Genomic DNA, 11,003 nt, shown 5'->3' with positions numbered 1-11,003 from the left:
TTTAAGCATAGTTGAGCTACATACAGGGTAGACATTCACATCCTAAACCTCCATTTGGATAGCATCTTCATTCAATATTTCAGTCTAATGATGTCCATCTTTTAATAATTAATACCCAGAGAGTTCTATCTATGCAAACACAGAGATCCATTGCATAAGAAAAATATCGAGGATACAGTATTATTAACAAACACAATCAAACTCCAACTTGTGAGACAGACGAAGACAGTATAGCAATTAGGTATAACAAAAGCAACTAGTTTCCTTCTTATGACCTGGGAACTTTTGCTGTAAAGCTCCATCTCTCATTTCAAAAAATTCTTCTTCGATATCTTCGTCATCAATCAATATCTGGATATAGAGCTGATTCGGCCACATTAACAGAGAATCTAGCTAAACTTAAAATTGTGTATGTATGTTTAAATGACAAAACACCACTCACCCAAGAGCTTTCTCAACTTGCTTCTGTGATTTAATTGTTTACTCAAGTTCTTCCAAATATTCAGCAGCAGTTCAGCTCTGATCTTTGACATTTCTCTGCCGGTGTGTCTTTGCTCCGATTGTTTTTGTTCTCAACCGATCCATCTTATAGACTCTACAGAGGTTTATCCTTAAGAGCAGAAGAAGACAATAAGTTCATCTGTGTGAAAAATTCCCATAGAAACTCCATTGATCCAATCTCAACGGCTGAAATAAAGAGAGAAAGAGTACTCTAAATCATTGAATTTGCAGTGAAGAAAAGTAGATTAGATTTCTAGCAAATAAACCTAATCCCACCTTCTCGATCTCTAATGTCAACAGAACAAGGCTGGCCCTAAAGAACTTTTCAATAGCTTTTGATGAGTTTTATGAAACTAATGAACACCAAAGCTGAAAGGAAGATATGCTGACAATAACAAGAATCCAACCTTTAATAATAATGTCTACGATATTGAATAATTGAATTTAGAATTGAAATCGTACCTCAGAAGCAAAAGCACCATGAATGCTGCAGTAAGAGTAAGAGAAAGAAGAAGGAAGCAATATCAAAACTGGATCTATTAAGTTTCTAATATATCCCCTTAAAAAAGTGGGTTTGGTCCAATAACCAAAGTGTGTAGTCGGCTAAAGAAAAGAGTTGACTTTGAGAAGCACCAGCATGAGACTGAATGTGTTCACACTTGGTTGTTTTCACATTGGAGGCAAAGTGACTTTTTCTGGCTTGCCCATATACTGTAATATCACACTGTTCAGTAATGGAATCATCATGAAAATGAGCTCAGTATTTGATAGAGAATTACAAAGACAAGTAGCAGCAAGAACTCAAACACATTGAGACATCACTAAAAGTTCACACTTAGGAGAGTTGAGTATTTGACATCTGAGTTCTGAAGTTACTCTCTTTGGCTTGCCAAGACAATGTCTTTATATAAAAAGAGAGCTAAGTATTTCTTGATTTCTTCATGATAGAACAAGACATAGACTAGTAACACAAGAACTCAAAAAACATTGAGACATCATCAACACTTCTCAGAGGTTATCATTCTTTCAAAGAATCTAACAAGAGAAGGAAGAGTAAATTAAGAGAGTTTCTCAATCAATTTGAGCTCTTTGGCAACTTCAAGCATACTACTCACTGGATCTTCTTTCTTGTATCTCACACACCTCAAAGCTAACCTAAGAAAAGCTTCAACCTGTGACCGTCTCAGAACCAAATCATCACCACCACCACCCAAACCATTCCATATCTCTTTATCAACAATCTCATCAAACCCATTTCTCTCCATTACCTCAGACACATGATCGTTAAGAGACATAGGAGTCTCACCAGGTCCATTAAACACAGCAGCTCTTCCAGACAACAAAACCAACATCACAACACCAAAGCTATAAATATCAACTTTCTCAGTAACTTTCATAGTCCAGTAATAATCCGGGTCAACAAAACCAATCACACCTTTCACTTCATCTTCTACATATAACTCTCCCTCTGGTATTGCAACACAGAACCAGAAATCAGAAAGCTTCGCCGTCCAATTCTCATCAATAAAAATGTTCGTCGGATTAATATTCCGATGGATTATAGTCTCTGGAAACGCCGTGTGGAGGTAAGTCACAGAAGTAGCTATCTCTTTAGCAATCTTCAATCTCACATTCCATGGCAAAACCTCTCCACTTGAGATACCTCCGTCTTTACTAAGCGGTCCGTGTTCAGCGTACTCACAGACTAGAGCTGGAAGATCAAACTCTAAACAACAACCTATAAGCTTAAGGGTGTTCTTGTGTCCACTCATCTGAGAGGATACAGAGATATCTCGATACACTTCTGTGAAGTTTGAGAGGTTTTGACAGGACCATTTCTTGATTGAAACTGGTCTTTCTTCGATTACGCCTCTGTACCAAATGAAATATCCCCAACTGGAGATTACTTGGCTCTTGGAGAAATTGTCAGTAGCTTTAAGGATCTGATCAGAGGAGAAGCAACGAATCGGATTGGTTTTGCCGATTAGCTTCTTCTTGTTCTTGTTCTTGCTCATTAGATGATTGGAGCTAGAGAAACAAATTCAAAAAGTATGAATCTTTACAGAGAAAAATCGAAACTTTGGCTTTTGTAAAGGAGCAAACTTGTTTTGTTCTTCTTCCTGAGATAGTAACTGAGTGATATGGATTAGATATTTCATTCTAATCCATATCTTTCCAATTACTGAAAAATTCACCCAATACATTTATATTATTAGATATACACCCTCAACTAGACATTTCAATTTGATCCACATCTTCTTTACTATTACACATTGAACCAATAAATCTACAATAGCTACTCTGTCCCCAGAAATAGCTACTCTATATAAAAGTGAGTATTGCTATTTCTGAAATAGTATTTCACAAAGCCTCAAAGAGATGTATATATAGAACCAAAGGTAATACTTCAATTTGGTCCAAAGTGAGTATTAAATTTTGTTAAAACCACTCTTTGTCCATCTCTCAATCCTTTTTAGTTCCTTAGCAACTTCCATCATCTTTGGAACATCACCTCTATGACCAGTACATCTGAGTGAGAGCATAAGGAGTTAAGGACTGCTTCCATTAGCCGTATTTGTGTTCTTCGGTTACATCGTCACCTATACTTTCCAATATATTTGGATCCAACATCTCAAAGATTCTCCCCTCTTCCACAAATTTGGACACCCTATCTGAAATCCTCATATTCATTACATTTTGTTTGTCTTCAAACTCTTCAAATAGACTCTCATCTTCACTGCAGCAACAATCAACCACTCCATACATTCTCGTGAAAAAGTTTTGCAACAACACTCCAAAGCTAAAAACATCGGTATACTCAGTGATCAATCCGGTGGCCGCATAGTTGTACTCAAGATAATCTAATGTTCCTTCTACTCTATCAGCATGAACCTTAACAAATGTCTCTCCTTCTGGTATTGACACACAAAGACAAAACCCACTTAACTTTTGGATACATGGATCCGGTTTACTACACCACGGGCTTAGTGACAGAATATGCAGATGTGTTTAGCTTTGGAGTCTTTATGTTGGTTCTTCTGTTGGGAAGACCAGCTGTTTTTGTTGGAACAAGTGGGGGTCATTGTAATATTCTTGGTTATGTGAAGGATCTGCAGGAGAGAGGAGAAACTGTTGAATTTGGGATTAATGGTTTGAATGACGTGAGGTGTAGTCAGATGAAAATGTTTCTTGAGCTGGCGCTGAGATGCTGTGCGGAGAGGAATGAAGACAGGCCAAAGATGATCTTGGTGGCGAAAGAGATTAAGCTAATTGAAGGATTACTCGATTGTTAAAGCCTGAGATGGTCACCTGGATTTCTCACAGAGTATGTTGATGTTTATAGCTTTGGAATCTTTATGATGGTTCTTCTGATTGGAAAACAAGACTATAATATAGATGTGCGCTTCATTGATATCCGTAACTATGTAAGAGACATTGCGGAGACAGAAAGATCTCAGGTCGGCAAGTTTGTTGAGCTAACGTTTAGATGTTGCGAGGAAAGTGTGGAGAAGAGAGCGAAGCTGATCCAAGGAGCTTAAGCTGATAGAGAGATCACTAGTTGATATATCCGAGGTAAACAAGACTATAATATAGATCCGTTTTGGTTCCTGAAATATGCATAAACTCTTGGGAGAGTCTTAGATATTGATACGTTAAGTCCTTGAAAACAAGGTTGGAGGTGATTTGTAGCGTTTAAGGTCTATACTGTAGTGATATGTGTATTCCCATGGATGGTGATGCAGATCTGAAAGCTTGAGGCAACATTCCAATAACGTGAAGAAGTTACTGACGTATTGTAAGCAATACCTAGCACAAATTATCACAATCTTGAGGATTTCTGATAATACGTTCTGTGGACACGAATTGGTGATGACTGATGGAGTCAGGTCAAAATGTAGCCAATGTTGGAATTTTCAACGAAGGAACTGGAAAAAATGTCTTTGTATACTTGAAAGATCAAATTGATTCTTTCAGAAGCAGCTTTAGGTCTTTCTTGTTTTTGGAAGAAAACTGGAAACCTCTTTGCCAAGATATTGATTAATTTGTGTCCATGGTGAAGAAGAATCTGACAATTGGGTTTTTCGGAAGAAGTAAGGAAGAAAGGAGGTTCTTGGAGAACGGAAGCATCATCTTAAAAGAGCTCATCGCTGATTGTAAAGGTAAATGTAAAGGTATAGAGGACAACAAATCACTCAAACTGCTTTGAAACACGCCAAGCAAACGCTTTTATTCAAACTTATAAAAACTCCCTTTTACAAGTTATGAATCTAAGTCTACTCTCTTGTCTATCTATCACAACACCCTGTGTAGATCTAAAAGAGTAAAATGAACACACTCACTTTCAAAACTTTTTCTGATTGTTTGAAGGTTTACAAAATCTCACAACTTTTATCCACGAGTGCTAACTCTTTTTGCGGCTAGCCCTCGTCCCTTTATACCTCACACAACCGATCTCTAACCTAGATCTTTGTGAATCCCTAACTAAAAGGAAATATTTCTTATCCTCAGAAATATCCTCTCTTAACTCTCTTGATCAAATATACTCTCAATATCTTCGTGTATATCTTGATCCTCTTCTTCCTTCCTTCTCATGCTTCTTATCACGACTTCCATAATCTTCTTCCACGTCAGCCCATCTGCCATGTCAGCATATCAACACTCTGAGACACTTCGCAAGCTTCTGTCACCTTCAGAGCTCTGATGCACTTTCAATCTCCCCCTTTTTGACTGAATCTTGCCACACAAGCAACCGCAGCATCAAACCTGAAAACGCACAGATAACACAGCCAAGGCAAAAACACATCCGTACTAGCAAGATATTCCAGCAATCAACACAAGACGGTTAACCGATAAAGACTTGTTAAAATAAATTGTTCAAAACCAAAACAGAAACAAAATAAACAAGTCTCAAGTTTTAAACAGGGGAGAAACACATAAAATCAACAAAAACTGTGAGCAACAATAACAACTGCTCCCCCATAGCTTAATCTCCCCCTCAGGCCTTTGAATCAGACTCATCTCCCCCTGCTTGTTTGGCACAGTTTAGTCAAAAATACCAAGAAACTAAACCAGAAATTGGAACGAACATCAGAGTGAGAAACTACTTACCAGCGTCCAAAGCATCTTGCAGAATCTTGATTGCCAACCGGATGGCTTTGCGCTCTGCAGATGACCCTTTCGGAGAAACAGGGTCAACAGGGACGGATGATGTCTTCTTCCCCTTTGTCTTCTTTGTATCTTTTGATGACAAACTCGTGACAGGTCTCTGAGCAGTCAACAACTGATAGATGAGACTGGGAAACGGCAACCGGAAGCCAGACTGAGCTTGCAACCCCAGTTGAATGACCTGGTCGTAGATCATCCGTCCAAAATCGAACAAAATCCCATGCATGATCATGTAGATCACCAAAGCCCTATTCGTCGAGATGTATCCCGTGTTCACCTTGGGAGACCAGTTGCTACAGCATATCCGATGCAGACCCTTGATCACCGGGTTCTTGATTGCATTGGACACCAGCTGCTTGCAGGATTTGACTCTTCCATCAGAGAGAAACAGAGCCAGACCTCCTCCAGAATTGCAGCCGTCTGCAATCTTTGTTCACGCACATCCACAGACCTCAGACCAAACAGGGCAATTGATACGGCTTGGAGAGAACTCATAGACCCAGTCGCGGACGAGCACGTCAACAAACTCCCCCTCAATCTTGACCGTTGGAAGATTCGCCCAGAATTCATAGACCACCTCCGAGTCGTACGAGCCAATATGAGTAACTGTTTTAAGCAGCCCAGCTTTGTCTATGAACTCTCTAGTCTTGTCTGCAGCATCGAGTGGATAACAGACCTCTGGAGCGAGCGTTCGAGAGGCAAAGAACCCATATCGTCGAACAGCTTATGAGGAGATGAACCGTTTGGCATCGAAATCCTTTGACGAGGCTCCTCAAGATGTGGTGGACGTGCCCTTATCCCTGTGGAGAGATGGGCGCTTGGAGTCACGACTGTCTAGATCGGCAGGCGGTTGTCTCTTGCGTAAACGGGATGAGACTCCTTGAGATGGCAGGACAGGTACAGGCGCATCACCGGTAAGATCTACCACTGGAAATCGAGAAGTCACCTCTCTCGGCGGAGAAGACGAGGAGTCGCAGGTCTCTTGGTTCCCGTGAGAAGGCGAGGGAACTTGATCCACCCGAGTAGGAGATGCAGTGACAGACTCCTCGCGAGGCTGGTAAACTACCATTGCAGTCGCGGGATCGATCGGAACATGTGGAGTGGGCGTAGGCAACAAAGACGGTGGAGTATGAAGCTCCTCATCTGAGCTGGAGTCATAGTGGAAACCACTAAAGATGGACTTCATGGTTGATAGAGAGTTGATCGACAGGAGAAGAGAGAGATTTGAGCAGAAGATTAATCGACACAGGATTGAAATCGCAGAGGTGATGAGGAAAACGCCAAAACCCTAGCTGCTCCTTTTTATACACCTCCGTGAGTCTCAATGGGCTGCACAAACTCAGCCCAAAGAATTAAAGATTTCCTGAAACCACTCAATTAAACATCCGTGTACACCACATCTATTTCCTCATTTGACTGCATTCAATCGTTAATTCATTCAATCACAATTAATACCAGTGCATTAATAAATCTCATTCTTCCTCTTTTACAACCCAATTTAACAGATTCATGAATCAAACACACAGATACACACAGCCACTAATGATAGATTCTGAGGGACCCAGACCGAGAATAAACACACATGAGCATCAATATTATTATTTTATTTTATTTTAAATATTAAACAGTGCAGAAATCAGAACACTAACCAGACCTTTGTCGTATCAGCCACTTGTTCAGAANTTGAGGGACCATGATCGAGAACTAAACACACATGAGCATTAAAAACAAATTTTTCTTTTTTTTTTTTCTTTTTTTTTGTTAAAATATTAAACAGTGCAGAAATCTGAACACTAACCAGACCTTTGTCGTATCAGCCACTTGTTCAGAACCTTCACTAGAAATTATCACTACCTCTTGAATTGTCGAAGATCAGAGGACTGTTGCATGTGGGTAGTCTTTCACACTGGCATGCCTTAGTCTTCAGTCCATCCCAACATGTTAAGGCAGCTAGAGTTCATCTCTTTGAAGAGCACAAAATATTATTATTATTATTATTATTATTATTATTATTATTATTATTATTATTATTTTTCTCCAAACAGCCTTATGATGACTGCTTCAGCATCTTGAGCTTCAGTGACATCATTTGATTGTGTCAGCCACTTATTCGGAACTCATCATTCCTTAGGTTATTAAACCTTAGAATGACTGTGCATGTCTCTTCACAGCTCTTTGACCTCCTTAATCATGACAACGTTTAACAGGACGGACAGACCGGCATGACAGGCAGCTATTTCCCACACTCTTTCAGATGTTGATCTTCTATATATTCCAGGATTTCTATGAGCTGTTCTAGCTCCAGTTCCTGCCTTAGACCAACACAACTCAGAGAAATAGTTAGAGTTCACAGACACCGGACTTCCTCAGATTTATGAATCTGTTGAAGTCCAGAGGCTTAGTAAACAAATCAGCCAGTTGAAAATCAGTGCTCACATGGTCTATCTCAATCAGTTTCGCCTCAACAAGTTCACGAACAAAGTGGTGTCTAATATCTATGTGTTTTGTTCTAGAATGCTGGACAGGATTCTTAGAGATGTTTATAGCACTCAAATTATCACAATGAATTAACAAAATGTCAGAATCCATACCATAGTCAGAGGACATTTGACGCATCCACAGGAGCTGTGTACAACAGCTGCCCAAGGCAATGTATTCTGCCTCAGCGGTTGACAGTGAGACACTGTTCTGCTTCTTGCTGTGCCATGAAATTAGATTGTTGCCCATAAAGAAGCATCCTCCACTAGTACTTCGGCGATCATCCACAGAACCTGCCCAATCAGCATCGCAGTACCCGCTCAGACTGGTGTTGGTATCCTTAGTGAAGAAAATACCAAAGTTCACTGTCCCCTTGATGTACTTGATGATCTTCTTGACTGCTAGCAGGTGTGACAGCTTGGGCTTGGCCTGGTACCGTGCACAAATCCCTACTGACAGACAAATGTCAGGCCTACTTGCTGTCAGGTAGAGCAAGCTCCCAATCATACCTCTGTATAGTCTTTCATCCACATCCTCTCCTTCCTCATCTTTTGAAAGCTTTTCATTGACTCCCATAGGTACCTTAGCTTCTTTACTCTTCCCTAAACCAAACCTCTGTACCAATTCTTTGGCATAGGTGCTTTGAGACACAAAGATCCCATCAGCTGATTGTTCTACTTGCAGACCCAGGAAGTATTTCAGCTCTCCCACCATACTCATCTCAAACTCCTGTGACATGTTTTTCACAAACCTTTGCACCAGAGATTGACAGGTAGAACCAAAAATAATGTCGTCCACATAGATCTGAACAAACATCAAGGCACTGTTGCTGTTGAGAACAAACAGTGTCTTGTCTACACTTCCACGAACATATCCTTGATCCAGAAGAAACGTAGTTAACCTCTCATACCATGCTCTTGGAGCCTGCTTGAGACCATATAGCGCTTTCTTCAGACGGTACACATGCTCAGGATGTTGTGGATTCTCAAAGCCTTTTGGTTGTTCTACAAACACTTCTTCTTGCAAAATCCCATTCAGAAATGCACTTTTAACATCCATCTGATGTAATGTAAACTTGAGAGCACATGCCATACCAAACATGAACCTGATGGATTCTAGCCTTGCTACCGGAGCAAAGGTTTCATCAAAGTCAACTCCTTCGACTTGAGAGTAACCTTGGGCCACAAGTCTTGCTTTATTTCTCACAATGCATCCACTGGCATCACTCTTATTCTTGAAGATCCACTTCGTTCCCACTATATTGACATTAGCTGGCCGTTTAGTGAGTTCCCACACATTGCTGCGCTCAAATTGTTCCAGCTCATCTTGCATTGCAGCAACCCAGAACTCATCCCGAAGAGCCTCTTTGTGATTCTTTGGTTCCATAGTGGAAACAAAACAGGCAAATTGAACGATCTCAGAGTCCTGAGAGACAGTGTCTGGAACTACAGTCTTCTGTTTCCTTCCAGCCAGTTGAACAAAGTCAATCTGTTTGCCCCTGGTAACTCTACCCCCCTGAATCGCACCGATAACATCGCCTGAGGAGTGATTCCGATGAACCTGAGAAGATGGAGGAAGCTCGTCTGTTGACAGTCCAGGGCTGGCATGATCACTAAGACTCCCAGAGGCTTGCTCAGACTTCTCATCATCAGTTACCAGATCCTTGTCAGAGAGAACAGGCACCATATCAACTCGTTGAAACGAAGTATCATCAAAAACAACATTTACCATTTCCTGAACTGATCTTGTGCGTTTGTTGTAGACACGAAAGGCAGTGCTGTGTTCGGAGTAACCAAGAAAGATTCCTTCATCACTCTTTGAGTCAAATTTACCCAACTGATCCTTGTCATTTAGAATGTAGCATAGACAGCCAAACACATGAAAGTAGCTTACAGTTGGAGACTTTCCTTTCCATAACTCATAGGGAGTCTTGCTGGTCCCTGGTCGGACATACACACGATTGATAATGTAGCAAGCAGTGTTGACAGCTTCATCCCAAAACCGATGTGGCACTTGATTCCCATGCAGCATAGCTCTCGCCATCTCTTGCAGTGTTCTGTTCTTTCGTTCAACAACACCATTCTGCTCTGGGGTTCTCGGAGCAGAGTACTGATGAACAATGCCCTGATTTCCGCAGAATTGATCAAACTTGTCATTCTGAAACTCTCCTCCATGATCACTCCTAATAGCTTGGATGGAACATTTTTCACTTTTAATCTGCAGGGCAAGAATGCGAAAGCATTCAAGAGCATCAGCTTTTTCACGAAAAAATCGCACCCAGGTGTATCGAGTGAAATCATCCACCATGACAAAGATGAACCGTCGCCCAGAAATACTCTGAACTTGAATTGGACCCATCAGATCCATATGTACCAACTGGAGTGCATGGCTAGTGCGAACATCTGTCACAGGCCCATGAGACGTCTTGCTTGACTTTGTTGCAAGGACCACATATGAAATGTGGATCACCTTTCAGCTTAGGNTCGGAGTAACCAAGAAAGATTCCTTCATCACTCTTTGAGTCAAATTTATCCAACTGATCCTTGTCATTTAGAATGTAGCATAGACAGCCAAACACATGAAAGTAGCTAACAGTTGGAGACTTTCCTTTCCATAACTTATAGGGAGTCTTGCTGGTCCCTGGTCGGACATACACACGATTGATAATGTAGCAAGCAGTGTTGACAGCTTCATCCCAAAACCGATGTGGCACTTGATTCCCATGCAGCATAGCTCTCGCCATCTCTTGCAGTGTTCTGTTCTTTCGTTCAACAACACCATTCTGCTCTGGGGTTCTCGGAGCAGAGTACTGATGAACAATGCCCTGATTTCCGCAGAATTGATCAAACTTGTCATTC

At 40.9% G+C, this 11,003-nt stretch overlaps 1 protein-coding gene across 5 annotated transcripts; it reads right to left on the bottom strand.

The window, feature by feature from the left end:
* On the bottom strand, positions 165 to 2,591 carry LOC104712457 (non-functional pseudokinase ZED1-like). Of its 5 annotated transcripts, none has more exons than XM_019229772.1 (4): positions 964 to 2,591; positions 778 to 886; positions 443 to 687; positions 165 to 363 (listed from the first exon to the last, which is right to left on the bottom strand). In XM_019229772.1, the coding sequence occupies exon 1, from the start codon at positions 2,514 to 2,516 to the stop codon at positions 1,560 to 1,562; it is 957 nt and encodes a 318-aa protein (XP_019085317.1). In that variant the 5' UTR covers positions 2,517 to 2,591; the 3' UTR covers positions 165 to 363; positions 443 to 687; positions 778 to 886; positions 964 to 1,559. The 5 variants fall into 5 exon arrangements, with proteins under 5 accessions (XP_019085317.1, XP_019085318.1, XP_019085316.1 ...); XM_019229773.1 differs by having other exon boundaries at positions 165 to 351; XM_019229771.1 differs by having other exon boundaries at positions 165 to 687.

The sequence above is a fragment of the Camelina sativa genome, chromosome 9 (genome assembly GCF_000633955.1).
Source record: "Camelina sativa cultivar DH55 chromosome 9, Cs, whole genome shotgun sequence".
NCBI classification, from domain to species: domain Eukaryota; kingdom Viridiplantae; phylum Streptophyta; class Magnoliopsida; order Brassicales; family Brassicaceae; genus Camelina; species Camelina sativa.
The sequence above is the reverse complement of the archived record's forward strand: the minus strand, read 5'-3'. Positions and strand labels throughout refer to the sequence as shown.

Bases quoted from the DNA above. Each gene is read 5' to 3' on its own strand.
- LOC104712457 (XM_019229771.1), bottom strand. From the start codon at position 2,516: ATGAGCAAGAACAAGAACAAGAAGAAGCTAATCGGCAAAACCAATCCG.